This window comes from Rhinopithecus bieti, unplaced genomic scaffold (assembly GCF_001698545.2).
Source record: "Rhinopithecus bieti isolate Rb0 unplaced genomic scaffold, ASM169854v2 scaffold_13207, whole genome shotgun sequence".
NCBI classification, from domain to species: domain Eukaryota; kingdom Metazoa; phylum Chordata; class Mammalia; order Primates; family Cercopithecidae; genus Rhinopithecus; species Rhinopithecus bieti.
This window is the reverse complement of record NW_016807866.1, coordinates 1,665,371-1,683,779: the sequence shown is the minus strand read 5'-3', so window position 1 is coordinate 1,683,779 and position 18,409 is coordinate 1,665,371. Positions and strand designations below refer to the sequence as shown.

General features: G+C 43.1%; 1 protein-coding gene across 2 annotated transcripts in view; it reads right to left on the bottom strand.

Annotated features, from left to right (window-relative positions):
• Positions 1-1,775, bottom strand: part of MRAP (melanocortin 2 receptor accessory protein) — a 22,168-nt gene extending 20,393 nt beyond the window's left edge. For both annotated transcript variants that reach the window (XM_017883971.1, XM_017883970.1), the window contains exon 1: positions 1,521-1,775. In XM_017883971.1, coding sequence (XP_017739460.1) covers positions 1,521-1,626 — 106 coding nt within the window. In that variant the 5' untranslated portion in view covers positions 1,627-1,775. The remainder of the gene's footprint in view (positions 1-1,520) is intronic.
• Positions 1,776-18,409: the final 16,634 nt, after the last annotated feature.

The window sequence follows — 18,409 nt, the reverse complement described above, 5'->3', positions numbered from 1 at the left end:
ATTATTATTATTATTATTATTATTATTATTATTATTATTATTATTTGAGACGGAGTCTTGCTCTGTTGCCCAGGTTGGAATGCAGTGGTGTGACCTCATCTCCCTGCAACCTCTGCCTCCTGGGTTCAAGCGATTCTTGTGCCTCAGTCTCCCGAGTAGCTGGAATTACAGGCATGTGTCAACACACCCAGCTAATTTTTGTGTTTTTAGTAGAGATAGGGTTTCACCATGTTGGCCAGGCTGGTCTCAAACTCCTGATCTCAAGTGATCCACCCGCCTCGGCCTCCCAAAGTGCTGGGATTACCAGCATGAGCCACCGTGCCTGACCTGTGTTTACTTTTTCTGTGTGTGTGTGTGTGTGTGTGTGTAGAGATGGGGGGGGGGTCTCACTGTGTTGCCCGGGCTGGCCTTGAACTCCTGGCCTCAAGTCATCCTCCCTAGTTGGTGGGATTACAGGTATGAGCAACGGCACCCAGCCCTGCATTTACTGTTTGACAGACAGTATGTGATAATAGTGAGTGAAAACCCAAGGAAGCCAAGACTTCCTATGGGATAGGTAATGCATGGGTTTCCAGGGCTGAGGTCCAGTCTTCCCAGGCTTTGTTTTTGTTTTGTTTCTCATGCTCACTTCCTCATCTAACCTGTCATTGTGATCGAGTAGCTGGACTCCTCAGAGAAGATTGTCCACACATGCCATGTTAGCCAAGCGATAAGGAACCCGAGGGCAGATGAGCAAAAAGAAGCAAAGTCATGCTGGTTTGTCCTTGCTGAGACCATGATGATTAAATGTATGTTGGCATTTTGGTAACAATTATTAAATCCTGCATCTTAGGGATGGAGAGAATAACTGTCCCAAATCTAAATACAGACAATGGAAAAGGCAAATCTTTAATTTGAGGAAACTCGCTCAGCTTATTGGAGCCCCAAACAAATTAAACAAGAAATCTGTCTTTAAAAGAATATTCTGGCCAGGTGCGGTGACTCACACCTGTAATCCCAGCACTTTGGGAAGCCGAGATGGGGGGATCACTTGAGGCCAGGAGTTCCAGACCAGCCTGGGTAACATAACATGTCTCTATAAAAAATACACAAAATTAACCAGGTGTTGTGGCATGTGCCTGTAGACTCAGTTACTTGGGAGGCTGAGGTAGGAGGATTACTTGACCCAGGGCGGTCAAGGCTGCAGTGAGCTATGGTCACGCCACTGCACTCCAGCCTAAGCAACAGAGCTAGACCCTATCTCCAAAATAAAATAAAATAAAATAAAATAAAAATAAAAATTCTGCTTCCAAAGTGTCTTCGTGACTTAGTAGGTTACTTCCAAGCTTATTACAGAAGTTAACAGATACAATTTCTCTTCCGGCACCATTCATTTATATCTACAAGTGAACTAGCCACATTGCTGCTTTCCCGTGATGTCTACTGGAGTTAATAAGTGAATGCAGAGAAAGCCGGGAGTGGCCAGTCATTTGGGCTGGCCCCCAGCCTCTGTCGGGCCAGCTTCCCTAGTTTAGACTTACGTTTGTGGGCTTTCAGCTTCTTCTCGTCTACGGGAATGAGGTCCAGATAGTCCAGGTAGTATTCATAGCTGTAGTATGGGGCAGAGGCATTGGTCCCGTTGGCCATATCTGTGGCACTGGGCAGTCAGCGTCTGGGCCAGCAGCCTTGCCTCTGGAGCCAGGTGCCGAGCCCCTGGGAGGAGACTGCCTCACTGATTTCTGCAGGAATCGTCCAAGTGTGTCTGTGGGTCTCTAGGCTCAAGGTCTGCCCACTTATCAGAGCTATTTGGCTGGAAGAAAGGTCAGGGGGCTGTGCCTCACATCGCCAGCATCCAGCAGAGCCTCCCATCCTGCCGCTCTTGATAAAACTCCAAAGCAAACAGAGCAGAGAGGCGGGAGAGTGGCTTTCCAGGGCAGCCCTAGGATGCCCCTCTGTGTAAGGACAGGGAGCTGGGCAGGAAATAGACACCTAGGGCCCCTTAGAAAATGCCCAGTAGGAATGGAAAGACAATCACTTTTTGCCCTAAATACTTGAAAAGTTAAAAGAATCAAAATGTAAGCCTGACTGTGCCCTTGACTTATATTTAAGCAATTCTTGATGCTGTTGAGCAACCACCGAACTGCTGGCTTAGATTCAAAATCTGAGGGCAGAAATTGAGTGATGTCAGCCATGAACTTGTAAAAACCTCTGTCATGCACTCATAGCCAGTTAATTAAAACCCAAAGAGAGCCCCCCTGCCCCGACAGAGTGCACCTCTCCGCTTATATCTAAGCCCCCAAGAACCAACCAGCTGGCTGCATTTGTTCAAACTCAAAAGGCTGTTTATCTGGGCCACGACCCCGTGTGGTTCGAGCTCTTGGGAAACAGAGTCCACTCAGCTCTTGGCTGATACCACACGTGACGCAGATTCTGCTGGGTTTCTGTAGGGCTTGACTCCAAATTCTACACCCTCTTCTAAGATCCTCAGACACTAACAAGAGGAACATTCTGAACATCTGGAATGAGCAGGACCACAGGTGACAGGAACCCTAGAATTTAGCCTTTGAGAATTAGGAGGCCAAAACATACAGCTTATGGGGCCTTTCCCTCCAATACGCCCAGCTTTCTTGTGTTCTTGATTCAGGTCCACACTGTCAGAATAAAGCTGGGTATTGACAGTGTAGACAGTCCACCCAGATAACTTGAGCCCCTCTGCTGGTTTTGCTGAGGCTTGCCATGCCTGAGGCATTCCTTGGGGAGCACTTTGAGGGTAGTTCAGTTGACCGGAAGGGGAGGAATGAGGCTCTTGTGGTTCCAAAGGCAGGGGCAAAAGATCCACTTGAACAGTAAAACAAAACCCCTGGTCCCGCTACGCCCTACACTTCTGACACCAGACGTGTGGGCTTTTCCATACCAAGCAATTTTCTATTCTTGGCAGACACTGGCTGGGTGTCCTACAATGTAACTCAATCCTGACACTATGTCATTTGCTAGAATGGCTCATACACAGAACTCAGGACAAACAGTTCACTTACTAAATGACTGGTTTGTCATAAAAGAATACAGCTCAGGAACAGCCACGTGGAAGAGACACATGGGGCAGGATATGGGAAGGGGCACGGATTTTTCCACGCTTGATCCAGGTGCACACCCTCCCAGCACCTCAACGTGTTCAGCAACTTGGAAGTTCTCTGAACCCCCTTGAGGACGGTTTTTGTAGAGTTTTATCATGTGCTATGCCATCTAGATTATTATTATATTCCATTATTTGGGCAGCATTGATGAAATCACTGGCTATCAGTGAATGAACTCAATCCCCAGCCTCTCTCCCCTTTCCAGGGTGGGAGGGAATGTTGCAACCCTCTAATATATGGTGGGTTCCTCTGACAACCAGCCCCCACCTCATTAGCATAAACTCAGGTAGAGTTGAAAGTGGCTTATGCTGAATAACAGAAGACACTCCTCTTACTCCATTACTCAGATATTGCAAGTTTTACGAGTTCTGTGCTACCAGGGACAAAGATCAAATACAGTCAAATGCTGACTAATAATGCTTCCATCAATGACCAACTCCATATAGAACAGTGGTCACATAAGATTATCATAGAGCTGAAAAATTCCTATCACTTAGTGACGCTGTAGCCAACATAACATCATTGCACATTTACTTTATTTTATAAATAAATTTAGTATACGCTAAGTGTGGTGTTTGTAAAGTCTACAGTAGGTGTCCAGCAATGTCTTAAGCCTTTGCATTCACTCACCACTCCCTGCCTCATGCTGGGCAACTTCCAGGCCTACAGGAGTCATTCAGGTAAGGACCCTATACAGATGTACTATTTTTTTCTTAATCTTTTATACTTTTTTTTTTTACTGTATCTTTTGTATGTTTAGATATATTTATATCTAACACTAATAATATCATAATACTATCATAAATCCTTACCATTGTGTTATAATTGCCTAACGTATTCAGCATAGTAACAATAGGTTTGTAGCCTGGGGACAATAGGCTGGGCCGTACAGCCAAGGTGTGTGGTAGGCTGTGCCCTCTAGATTCGTGTAAGTTACACTCTCTGGTGTTCACACAATAACGAAATCACTGAGCGATGCAGTTCTCACAATGTATCCCCGTCGTGAAGTGACACATGACTCTACATGTTTCTTATATCAAAATATCACAAAGACATCCCCCACACCATGCACCCACCTGTGTACTTCCAGATGTTTCTGTGTACACTGCTGTACACGTGCCTCCCAGGTGTGTACAACACTGTGCAAATAACACCACTATTCTGGGCTGAATTGTGCTCCCCCAAATTCCTAAGTTGAAGCCTTTACCCCCAGTATCTCAGAATGTGACTGTATCTGGAGATAGGATCTTCAGAAACATAATTAGGTTAAAAAGCCATGACAACGGGTTTTAATTCAAGATGACTGGTATCTTCATAAGAAGAGGAGGTTGGGATAGGACCCAAAGAAGAGGATGTGAAGACATAGGGAGGAGATGGCCATTGACTATTGCAAGGAACCTCAGAATGAAACCAGGCCACTTACACCTTGATCTTGGACTTCTAGCCTCCAGAACTGTGAGGAAATACATTTCTGATTTTTTCTTCTTTTCTTTTCTTTTCTTTTTTTTTGAGACAGAGTCTTGCTCTGTTGTCCAGGCTGGAGTGCAGTGACTTGATCTTGGCTTATTCCCACCTCTGCCTCCTGGGTTCAAGTAATTCTCCTGCCTCAGCCTCCCAAGTAGTTGAGATTACAGGCATGCACCACCATGCCTGGCTAATTTTGTATTTTTAGTAGAGACGGGGGTTTCATCATGTTGGCCACACTGGTCTCGAACTCCTGACCTCAGGAGATATGCCTGCCTTGGCCTCCCAAAGTGCTGAGATTACAGGCGTGAGCCACCATGCCTGGCCATATTTCTGTTAAGACACCTATTCTATGGGACTTTGGGCTAGTTGGGCAGAGCGAGCAGACTAATACTGTTACAATGGGTAGCTAGTCAGGTATGAGCAAGGCAGGAGAGGGCTCTGCCGACACATACACGGGGAGTGTCGGGCCACCATCAAGTGATGGTTAGGCTGTTGTTAACTATCTCTCTAAAGTCATAATTGGTCACAGGTGGCACCAGGGAAAGGCAGGCTCCCAATAGATAGAAAACACCTAAAACCGGTCAGCAGCTTCCTGATAGGATCTCAGGAGTTGGGCACGTGGGCTCAAGCATGGCATGTGGACAGCCCACCCCCAGGGAGGAATCAGGGGAGAAGGAATGCAAGACCCCGGAAACAGGCCCACGTATGAAGCCCCGAGTCAAACGGTCCAGCCGTGCACTTCATCTCCCCAGGTGCCCGCTTGGCCCCCTTCCATGTGTACTTCATTTTCTTTCGTTCCTGCTCTAAAGCTTTCTAATAAGCTCCCACTCCTGCTCTAAAACTTGCTTCCGTCTCTTTTCCTGCCTGGCGCCCCTTAGTTGAATTCTTCCTTCTGAGGAGGCAAGGATTGAGGTTGCTGCAGACCCCTATGAATTTGCTGCCAGTAGCGATACGACTATCTGTCATCTAGATCTAGTTGCCTTGGATAGAATTACTATATTCAGCAGTTGCAGAATACACATTATTTTTAAGTGTAATTTATGCTTTTTTGATACTATGATAAATGTTTTCTGTTAGTGTCAAAAATTATAATATATATAGGAATAAAATTAACAAAATATGTGCTAGAGTAAAACCTGCAAAATGTTACTGAGATGAAATAAGACTTAAAATATGGAGAGAGATACCAGCTTATGGTTTGAAAAATTCAGTATTATTAAGATGTTGAATGGCCCCAAATTGATCATGTTTGCTGCAATCCCAATCATCATCCCAGCAGCTTTACAAACTGTAGAAATGGATATATTGATAAATTACATTCGGCTGAAATTTAAAACTTTTGTTTATTGAAAGAGATTACTAAGAAAATAAATAGGCAAGCCACAAACTGGAAAGAAATAAAGCTAAAAGTTATATATCTACTAAGGAATTTATACCAAGAATATATACATCAATAATAAAAAGACAAATAACCTAATTAAAAAATTGGCCATAGACTTGAACAGATATTTTAAAAAGAAAGGTAGGTGAATAGCCAATATACACATGAAAAAGTGCTCCAAGTCATTAGTCATCAGGGAGATGCAAATCAAACCAGGAGATACCTGGCCGGGCATGGTGGCTCACGCCTGTAATCCCAGCACTTTGGGAGGCCAAGGCAGGTGGATCACGAGGTCAGGAGATCGAGACCATCCTGGCTAACATGGTGAAACCCTGTCTCTACTAAAAATACAAAAATATTAGCCGGGCGTGGTGACGGGCACCTGTAGTCCCAGCTACTCAGGAGGCTGAGGGAGGAGAATGGTGTGAACCCAGAAGGCAGAGCTTGCAGTGAGCCAAGATTGCACCACTGCACTCCAGCCTGGGCGACAGAGCGAGACTCTGTCTCAAAAAACAAACAAACAGGAGATACCTCTACAGAATGGATAAAATTAAAAAGACCTTCCTACATTTTCCAGTTGAGCGTCATTTTATTACTTTGGAATTTTCACTTCTGTCTGACAGAATACTGATTATTAAGTTGAATTTATTTGTCTGATAATAATCTAGATTTTAAAATATCCATGATGGACAAGCAGAGGCTGACTAGAAAAGAAAGATCCATGCAAGCACCCTAGTAGAAAAACAGGTTTTAAAAAATGTTGCCCCTTTGACATTAGTAAGAAGTGATACTGTCATCAAGGTTAACTCTAAGATAATAATGACATACTTACATTAACAAATACCTCAAAGACCTTGACTGTTAGCATTGTTTTTCTTCTCTCTTTAATTTGTAACCCAAAGCTTGAAGGCGAAGTTGTTTTTTCTAGGATGTTTTCTATTACATTGCAACTACAGATTGAGTATGGAGAGAAAGGTAGAAGGGAGAAATCTAGACAGCAAGACGGCACAAACGTTTATTGAACGATGACCTGGACAAGGTGCTTTAGGCAATTCTCACAATACTAAGGTCTCAGGTGGTGGGAACCTCATTTTCCAGGCCAAGAGCTGGATACAGCCAGATACAGTAGTCTCCAGTACCCCTGAGATCTGCAAACTGGGTGCATTAATGTGCGATGGCTGCTACAACACATTACTATAAACTTGGTGGCTTAAAACAACACAGGTTTGATGTCTTACCTTATGTCAATTTCTATTTATTTTTTTGCCTTACAGCTCTGGAGGCCAGTAGCCCGAAATGAGTCTTATAGGGCTCAAACAAGGTGTTGCCAGGACTGGTTCCTTCTGGAGGCCCCAGGAGAGAATCTGTTTCCTTGCCCTTTCCAGCTTTGGGAGGCTGTCCTCATGCCTTGGTTCATGGCCCCCACCACGCTGTCGTTCTCCCCTACTTCCATTATCACATCACCTTTTCCCTCTTCCATAGTCAACTCTCCCTTCTTCCAAAGCTCCTCTTTTTTTTTTTTTTTTTTTTTTTGAGACGGAGTCTCGCTCTGTCACCCAAGCTGGAGTGCAGTGGCCGGATCTCAGCTCACTGCAAGCTCCGCCTCCCGGATTCACGCCATTCTCCTGCCTCAGCCTCCCGAGTAGCTGGGACTACAGGCGCCCGCCACCTCGCCCGGCTAGTTTTATGTATTTTTTAGTAGAGACGGGGTTTCACCGTGTTAGCCAGGATGGTCTCGATCTCCCGACCTCGTGATCCACCCGTCTCGGCCTCCCAAAGTGCTGGGATTACAGGCTTGAGCCACCGTGCCCGGCCCCAAAGCTCCTCTTCTTATAAGGACAGTTGTGATTATACTGGGCCCGTGCAGGTAATCAAGGATAAACTTTCCATCTCAAAATCCTTAATGACATCTGCAAAGTCCCTTTTGCCACACAAAGTAAAATTCACAGGCTTAGGGGATTAGAATGTAGATATTTTTGGGGGCCATGAATCAGCCTCTGCACTGAGCAAACAATGTCACTTCCTGGGAATATAAATCCTCAAAATAAACACACTTCTTTCTGGAGTGCCCATGTTTTTATTAAAGATTTTTGCTATAAAAGTTACATTTTAATGGCTGGGCATGGTGGCTCACACCTGTAATTCCAACACTTTGGGAGGCCAAGGCAGGTGACTTACCTGAGGTCAGGAGTTCGAGACCAGTCTGGCCAACATGGTGAAACCCCATCTCTACTAAAAATACAAAAATCAGTCAGGCATGGCGGTGCATACCTGTAATCCCAGCTACTCAGGAGGCTGAGGCAAGAGAATGGCTTGAGCTCAAGAGGCAAAGCTTGCAGTGAGCCAAGATCACACCACTGCACTCCAGCCTGGAGGACAGAGCGAGACTCCAACTCAAAGAAAAAAAAGTTACATTTTAATATTGAAACAAACATAGGTATATATCAGAGTACTTGCAAAATTTGCATAACTTTGTTAAAAAGTCAATTTTTGTCATAGATAATTTCAACACTTGCAAAGGCAGTGAGAAAGCATAATTAATTCCTATGTAACCATCATCAACTTGAACAGTTTTTATCAAATCATGGCCAAGGCCAATTCAGTTTCATCTGTAACCCTACGCACGTCTCCAACCCTGGATTACTGTGAAGCAAATTCAAAATATATCATTTCATCTGCAAATATTTCAGTATGTATCTCTGCAGAAGGGTTTTTTTTTAAACAAAACCATATTATCCCACCTGAATATTATTTAATTGAATCAAATATCTACTCAATGTTCACATTTTCTTTATTTGTCTCATAATTTTTTTTTATAGTTAATTTGCTCAAATTGGGAGCAAGTAAGGGCCATGTTTTGCAATTGCTTGATGGGAGACGTGTCTCTGAAGTCTTGTTAAATTTACAGGTGTCTTCTCCTTCCTATTCTTACTCTCTCTCTTTGTAATAAACCTTTTTTTTTTTAAAAGAGCGGTTTTATGTTCATAGCAAAATTGAGACAAAGGGACAGATTTTCTATATACCTCCAGTCCACACACCTGCATAGCCTCCCAATTATCCACATGCTGCCTCAGAGTGGTACATTTGTTACAACTGATGAACCAACAATGACACATCACTATCACCCAGAGTCCATAGTTTACATTAGGGTTCACTGTTGTTGTATATTCTATGGGTTTGGGAAAATGTATAATAACATGTATCCACCATAATTGTACCATACAAAGTAGTTTCACTGCCCTGACCCTGAAAGTCTTTTATGCTACACCTATGTATCCCTGTGTAGTGTCTTCCAACAGTAAATAATAAGAAGCTTAAAAAAATTATTATACATTTCTGGGGCTGGGCGTGGTGGCTCATGCGTCTAATGCCAGCACTTTGGGAGAACAAGGCGGAAGGATCACTTGAGGTCAGAAGTTTGAGACCAGCCTGGCCAACAGGGTGAAACCCCGTCTCTACTAAAATAATACAAACATTAGTCGAGCATGGTTGCACACACCTGTAGTCAGTCCCAGCTACTCAGGAGGCTGAGGCAGGAGAGTTGCTTGAACCCAAGAGGTGAAGGTTGCTGTGAGCCAAGATTGTGCCACTGCACTCCAGACTGGGTAATGAAGTGAGACTCTGTCTCAAAAAAAAAAAGGTATATATATATAAATGCATTTTTGAACTTAAATCTATGTACATTTTGTACGTTTCTTGTCCTAGAACAAGCTTGTCATGGGCCACATGTTTAAAGTTTCTTAAAACATTATGAGATTCTTTTGCATTTTTTAAAAGCTCATCAGCTATTGTTACTATTTGTGTATTTTATGTGTAGCCCAAGACAATTATTCTTCTTCCAGTGTGGCCCAGGAAAGCCAAAAGATTGAATACCCCTGCGAACCTTGAATTCAGTCATTTCTCGAAGGAATCCCAGTTCTTAGTAGAAAATGGTATTTAGCTATCACAGTCTAGATGATAGGGGTGCTTGTTGCTACTGGGTTGGTTATAATGTTTAGACCTATTCAATGTAGAGAGCTAGGAAATATTTATTTTTTGAGATAAAAAATAGCATGAGTTCATACTGATGCTTCCACTGCAAAATCACAAGCATGGAGTTTTTACTTAACCTTATTTTTCTTAGCTATATCTCTTTCTCCAAAACGTAAAATTATATTCCCAACAAGACTAACATAATTACTCAATATACAATGTACACAAACAACCTCAGAATAGCAATATCAATTCTTTTTTGTCTTTGGAATAATTTATTATTTTTGTTCTTTTTTTCAAAACCTTTTTATTTCCATAGGCTTTTGGGGAACAGGTGGTATTTGCTTACATGAGTAAGTTCTTTAGTGGTGGTTTGTGAGATTTTGGTGCACCTATCACTTGAGCAGTATACAGTGAACCCAATTTGTGGTCTTTTGTTCCTCACCCCTTCCCACCCTTTCCCCCGAGTCCCCAAAATCCACTGTATTATTTTTATGCCTTTGTATCCTCATAGCTTAGCTGCCACTTATGAGTGAGAACATACGATGTTTGGTTTTCCATTCCTGAGTTACTTCACTTAGAATAATAGTCTCCAATCCAATCCAGGTTGCTGCAAATGCCTTTTTGTGGCTGAGTAGTATTCCATGGTATGTATGTATGTGTGTGTGTGTGTGTGTGTGTGTGTGTGTGTATATATACCATAGTTTCTTTATCCACTCATTGATTGATGGGCATTTGGGCTGGTTTCACACTTTTGCAATTGCTATTGTGCTGTTATAAACATGCGTGTGCAACTATCTTTTTCATATAATGACTTATTTTCCTCTGGATAGATACCCAGTAGTGGGATTGCTGGATCAAATGGTTTTAGTTCTTTAAGGAATCTCCACACTGTTTTCCATAGTGATTGTACTAGTTTACATTCCCACCAGCAGTGTAGAAGTGTTCCCTGTTCACTGCATCCACGCCAACATCTACTATTTTTTGATTTTTTGGTTATGGCCATTCTTCTGGGGATAAGGTGGTATTGCATTGTGGTTTTGATTTACATTTCCCTAATCATTAGTGATGTTGAGCATTTTTCGTATGTTTGTTGGCTATTTGTATATCTTCTTTTAAGAATTGTCTATTTATGTCCTTGCCCACTTTTTGATGGGATTGTTTTTTGCTTGCTGATTTGAGTTCTTTGTAGATTCTGGATATTAGTCCTGCGTCAGATGTATAGGTTATGAAGATTTTCTCCCACTCTGTGGATTGTCTGTTTATTCTGCTGACTGTTCCTTTAGTCGTGCAAAAGCTCTTTAGTTTAATTAAGTCCCACCTATTTATCGTTGTATTTGTTACATTTGCTTTTGGGTTCTTGGATATGAAATCTTTGCTTAGGCCAATGTCTAGAAGGGTTTTTCCGATGTTATCTTCTAGAATTTTCAAAGTTTCAGGTCTTAGATGTAAGTCCTTAATCCATCTTGAGTTGATTTTAGTATAAGGTGGGAGATGAGAATCCAGTTTAATTCTTCTACATGTGACTTGCCAGTTATCCCAGCATCATTTGTTGAATAGGGTGTCCTTTCCCCACTTTATGTTTTTGTTTGCTTTGTCAAAGATCAGTTGACTCTAAGTATTTGGGTTTATTTCTGGGTTCCCTATTCTGTTCCATTGGTCTATGTGCCTATTTTTATACCAGTACCATGCTGTTTTGGTGATTATAGCCTTATAATATAGTTTGAAATCAGGCAATTTGATGCCTCCAGATTTGTTCTTTTTACTTAGTCTTGCTTTGGCTATGTGGGCTCTTTTTTGGTTCTATATGAATTTTAGGATTGTTTTTTCTAGTTCTGTGAAGAATGATGGTGGTATTTTGATGGGAATTGCATTGAATTTGTAGATTGCTTTTGGCAGTATGGTCATTTTGACAATATTGATTCTACCCATCCATGAGCATGGGATGTGTTTTCATTTGTTTGTGTCAGCTATGATTTCTTTCAGCAGTGTTCTGTAGTTTTCCTTGTAGAGGTCTTTCACCTTTTTGGTTAGGTATATTTGTCAGTATTTTATTACATTTTTTGCATCTAACAATATCAATTCTAACAACAACAACATGCTTACTAAAATGTTTTAAATCTTTTGGGAAAGAGATGGCAGAAACTTATTTATTTATTTATTTTGGTACTTAGGGCATATCTCATGAGATATGTATAGTCAAGTTTGTGTTTTAAAATTACTCAAAATAGTTCTTCTCCATGCAGCTATGCCATCCACTTAGATATATTCAATATCTAGATATTTAGAGACTGCTTTTTTAAAAAAGATTTTGTTTTATAATTATGTCAAATAGTTACATGATTCCAAAGTCAAATATACCAGACAAGGTACACTTGTGGATCCACAGTTCCTATTTCTCCTCTGTGTTTCTGTTACTCTCAGCTAAGTAGGCACTTTTACAAAAGTTTTGGTATATCCTTCAATTTTTAAAAATATAAGTAAATATGTATGTATATTAATGTCTTCCCCCTACCTTTTTTTAGATGTTCATTAGCAAATTACAGTTTAAAAAAACATTGTTTTATTTTTTTGAGACAGGGTCTTGCTCTGTTGTGTCGGCTGGAGTGCAGTGGCGCAATCTTGGCTCCCTGTAACCTCTGCCTCCTAAGCTCAAGTAATCCTCCCACCTCAGCCTCCTGAGTAGCTGAGACTATAGGCATGTGCCACCATGCCCAGCTAACTTTTTTTGTATTTTTAGTAGAGACAGGGTCTTGCCATGTCACCCAGGCTGGTGTCGAACTACTGGACCCAAGTAATCGCCCCCACCTTGGCCTCCCAAAGTGCTAAGATTACCGGCGTAAGCCACTGCACCCAGCCTGCCTTTTTTCACTTAACTGTTTATTCTGGTGTCCCCTCCATGGCATGTAGAGATAAGCCTCTCTCTTTTTCACAGGTATGTAATGCTCCCATTGTGTGGCTGTACTATCACTACTACACTATTTCAAGTAGTGCTGCAATGTCTTGTGTTCATGTTTTACAATATTTTTGCGAGTGTATTTTTGGAATCAATTCCTAGATCTGAGGGGTGTGTGTGTGTGTGCGTGTGTGAGAGAGAGAGAGAGAGAGAGAGAGGATACATATGTATGCAATGGTGTTAGATATTGCCAAATTCCTTTCCATAGAGGTTATACTACCTTGCATTTCTATCAACAATGTATGAAAGTGCCTGTTTTCTTGGACAATAGTATGGACAACAGATCATGTTGTCAAACTTCTGGATTTTATCAGAGTGACAGGTGAGCTATTGGTTTTTAGGGTAGTTTAAAAATGAGCATGGCAGAGAATCTTTTCATGTATTAAATATTTGCTTTTCTTTTATAACGACCTATCTTTCTACATTTCTTGTTGTAGCATATGTTCAAATAAGAAAAGCTACGTGGCCAGGTGTGGTGGCTCACACCTGTAATCCCAACACTTTGGGAGGCCGAGGCAGGTGGATCGCCTGAGGTCAGGAGTTCAAAATCAGCCTGGCCGACCTGGTGAAACCCCGTCTCTACTAAAAATACAAAAATAAGCTAGGTGTAGTGGCAGACACCTGTAATCCCAGCTACTCAGGAGGCTGAGGCAGGAGAATCACTTGAACCCAGGAGGCGGAGGTGGCAGGGAGCTGAGATCGCGCCACTGCACTCCAGCCTGGGTGACAGAGCAAGACTCTTGTCAAAAAACAAACAAGAAAAAGCTATGTAAAAGATAAAAATTTTCAAGTTCCGTTACATCTGAAAATGTCAATTATACCTGGATCGTGATTGGAATAGGTATATAACTCTAGTCTGAAAATCATCTGTCCACTGAACTTTGAGCTTTCTGGCTTCTGAAGTCAGGTTGCTGATGAGAAGTCTAATGTGATCTGATTCTTTCACCTTTTCCCTCTTCTCTGAAACTTTTAGAAATTTCTCTTAAGGTTGGGGTTCTGATAACTTACAATGTTAAGCCTCGGTGTGAGATTATTTTATTTCTTGTGCCATGAAATTAGTATGCTCTTCCAATGTGAAGATTCATCTTTTAGCTCTGGGCAATTGCATTCCCTCCTTTCCTTCCTTTCCCTCCCTCCCTCCCTCCCTCCCTCCCTTCCTCCCTCTCCCTTTCTTTTGTTTTCTTTTCTTTTCTTTCTTTTTTGACAGGGCCTCACTCTCTCACCCAGGCTGGAGTGCAGTGACAATTGCTGTTTTTTTTTTTTTTTGACAGGACCTCACTCTGTTTTCCAGGCTGGAGTGCAGTGGCATGATCCCAGCTCACTGCCTGCAGCCTCTGCCTCCCAGGCTCAAGCGATTCTCCTGCCTCAGTCTCCGGAGTAGCTGAGATTACAGGCATGCGTCACTACTGCCCAGCTAATTTTTGTATTTTTAGTAGAGACTGGGTTTCACCGTGTTGGCCAGGCTGGTCTTGAACTTTTGACCTCAAATGATCCACCCACCTCAGCCTCCCAAAGTGCTGGGATTACAGGTATGAGTCACTGTGCCCAGTCAATTGTATTATTTCTTTAATGATTTATTCTCTTTATTTTGTGTTCCCTGTATTTGAACCACCTATTAGTCAGATGTTGGGCCTCCTGGACCTATGCTTCTTGTCTTTTCTTTGGTCATTTACATTCCTTACTTATTTTATTTTCTGTGAATTCCTTTATCTTCCAATCCTTCAGTTATGGATATGACATTTCTTTTCTTCTCTTTTCTTTTTTTTTTTTGAGACGGAGTCTCACTCTGTCGCCCAGGCTGGAGTGCAGTGGCCGGATCTCAGCTCACTGCAAGCTCCGCCTCCCGGGTTTATGCCATTCTCCTGCCTCAGCCTCCGGAGTAGCTGGGACTACAGGCGCCCGCCACCTCGCCCGGCTAGTTTTTTGTATTTTTTAGTAGAGACGGGGTTTCACCGTGTTAGCCAGGATGGTCTCGATCTCCTGACCTTGTGATCCACCCATCTCGGCTTCCCAAAGTGCTGGGATTACAGGCTTGAGCCACCGCGCCCGGCCCGACATTTCTTGAATCTCTCCAAGAATACTTAATTTGTAATCTTAAGCATCTCTGGTATTATTCCAGATTCTGATTAGTCTGTGCTGGGTTTAGAAAATACCCTTTTAGTTAAAAGGGAGATTTATGTGTTTGGCATAAATGCTAAAACCTATTATTCCCTAACGGCTCTACCATAGCCCTGGTGATCAGTCTTAGCCATCTTCCTCCAGTTGTATCAAAAAAAAAAAGAAAAAAAAAAAAAGGGACAGAACTACAGGGAAACAAAGGAGTGCTTAGAAAGAGAGTGAGGGGCTGATAGAAGAATTTTACATTGAGAGGCCGGGCGCAGTGGCTCACGCCTGTAATCCCAGCACTTTGGGAGAGGGAGGCAGGTGGTTTGCCTGAGGTCAGGAGTTTGAGACTAGTCTGGCCAACATGGTGAAACACTGTATCTACTAAAAATACAAAAAAATTAGCCGGGCGTGGTTGCATGCACCTATAATCCTAGTTACTTGGGAGGCTGAGGCAGGGGCATAGCTAGAACCAGGGAGGTGGAGATTACGGTGAGCCAAGATCATACCATTGCATTCCAGCCTGACAAAGCGACAGAGTGAGACTCTGTCTCAAAAAAAAAAAAAAAAAAAAAAAAAAAAAAAAAAAAAAAAAAAAAAAAAAAAAAATAGAATTTTACGTTGGAAACATATTCTTCTCCCACATGATATTGATGATATTGGAATTTCTCAGAGTTAGCCCCCTTAAAAGACGTATTTTGAAAACTACATGGGCCTATAGATATATGGTGTTACATTTCAACAGTTTGGTGTGACCACTGTACTTGCGTCCAGAGACCTAGGTTCTGAACTGGAATCTGCATTCAGTCAGGATTCTTTTGGTAGTGACAGAAACCCAATTTTAAGTGGCTTAAACACCAGTGGGGTTTAATGGGACCATGCTGTGAGGTGGGGGCCGTGGAGCTGGATGGGGAGCAGTGGGGTGTGGGTGCTGCTAGGACTCCCAGGCTCCGCCTTGCATCTTGTCTCTTTCTGAGGGTCATGGTCACGCCAGGCTGTTCCACATGACTAGGGACATGGCTGATGACAGCTCTGGAGTTGTGATTCAAGAGGAAAGGATGAGCAGAGGACTCTCCTTTCAAGCTTTGGCATGAAAAATCCCAGGATGGACACAGACTGGCTCTAGTTTGGGCACCTGCTCACCTTGAACCAGTTGCTGTGGCCAGGAAGGTGGCTGGTGGCTAAGACTGATCACCAGGGCTAGAGTGTAGCCACCTCTGGGATAGGGTAGGAGTGAGTTAAGACCTTCAGGGTGGGAGCCCACCACAGTCATACTGTTGGAGTGGGGAGAGGAGGCGCAGTATTCCCGAGAGAGGAAGGGTACCTGACATCTCTCAGCCCATATGTCCATAAGTCTCTGCCACTAACTAGATCCATGACTCCTGAACCACTCCAGACCTGAGCTTTTCCACTTGTAGACTGAGACATGTGGATTATGATGTGTGGATTCTTTCCCAGCTGAAATATATTATGACTTGGCTGAAAATCACGTTCTTTTCCTTATTCTTTTTTAACTTGCATAAGAACCAAACATCTCTGTTAAAGACTAGCAATTGTGATTCCACACACTAAATAGGAGAGGGAAACAGAACTATTTAAAGAACATCTTGCCTCTGAGGATTTTTAAGAAGGTGAAGTATATTCCTGTAGGTATTGTTTCACTCCCAGAACAGAGCTAGAAATATCTATCCACACTTTTCCCACAATACATTTTATCTCCCTAAGGAGGGCTTGGATGGTGGCAGAAGGTCCCTTGGGGCTGAATGTTCAGCATGGCATTCTCTTGGGAAGGCAGCTTTGGGTGCCATTTGGCCCCTAGACATATTTCTACCAATAATTGGATCAGGCCAGGTGTGGTGGCTCATGCCTGTAATCCCGGCACTATGGAAGTCTGAGGTGGGGGGCATCGCTTGAGTTGCAGACCAGCCTGGGCAACATAGCCAGACCCTGTCTCTACAAACAATACAAAAAATTAGCCAGGTATGGTGACATGCGCCTGTAATCCCAGCTATTCAGGAAGCTGAGGCACGAGAATCATTGGAACCTGGGAGGCAGAAGTTGCACTGAGCTGAGATCACACCACTGCTCTCCAGCCTGAGATCACCACTGTACTCCAGCCTGGGTGAGAGACTAAGACTGTCTCAAAAAAAAAAAAAAAAAAAGGAAGTGGATCAACTGGTCCTCAGATGCAGCTGCAGCTGACTCTTTACACACTAAAGGAGCCAGCTGACTGATTCCAGCGACCTGTCATCCCATCATATTAGTGTAAGGAAGGGAATGAAATTAAAATATGGACTGTGATTGCATTCTGTAGCCCTTCCTTCCTTCCTTCCTTCCTTCCTTCCTTCCTTCCTTCCTTCCTTCCTTCCTTCCTTCCTTCCTTTCTTTTTTTTTGTTTTTGACAGAGTTTCACTCTTTCACCCAGGCTGGAGTGCAGTGGTACAATCTTGGCTCACTGCAACCTCTGCCCTCCAGGTTCAAATGATTCTCCTGCCTCAGCCTCCTGAGTAGCTGGGACTACAGGCGGCCGTCACCACAGCCGGCTAATTTTTGTGTTTTTAGTAGAGACGGAGTTTCGCCATGTTGGCCAGGGTGGTCTCTAACTCCTGACCTCAGGTAATCACCCTTGGCCTCCTAAAGTGCCGGGATTATAGGCATAAGCCACCATGCCTGGCCTGTAGCCATTAATTTCTGATTTTCCTCAATTGCCAGAGCACTCTTAAAAGGCCATAATTCTCCCAAATTATCAAGATCTCATTTGTTTCTTCTCTTTTTCCTTCTCTCCCCCAGTTATATTTTCTTGCTCTCTCTCTCTCCCCTCTAGTGCTAGCCATTGATATAAATTGGATGAGCATTTGTTTGTTATTTACACTAAAGCTTTTGAATCAAGCCAAAAATTAGGGTTGAATCAGGTAGTTCAAGTAACCCATATGTTGTGCAAGAAAAGACTGCAGGTTACAATAAAAATGGAACTCTCTTTCACATTTTGCCTTCCACTACGCCCTTAGACCTTCTTCGGTGACGACCACTTTCCCTGTGGCCCTGGATGAGCATAAGGGCAGTCTGTGTGTGGGATCCCTTCCCATTCACGCTCCACCCTGCTCTCAACCATGGTGAACTTGTATGGATTACATCAATATCCTCTGTGCCCTGTGGATTCTGGCTGGATGTGGGCAGTGGCGAGTTCCAGCAGGAAACAGAGGGACAGAAGAGAGTGAGGTCAGAGAATTTAATCTCCTGCCTGCCTCCCTATGAGGTCACTCAGCTGGTGGCTGTGACCCTGGATGGAAGGTGATGGTCTCAAGGTGGTCTGCTCTTCGCAACCCTCCTTCCTTCTGGTAACCTCGCCCAGCATCCCTGTAGGTCGAGGGAGAAGTGGTGTTGGCTTCAGAGCTGCTAACCTGGATTCCTGTACCA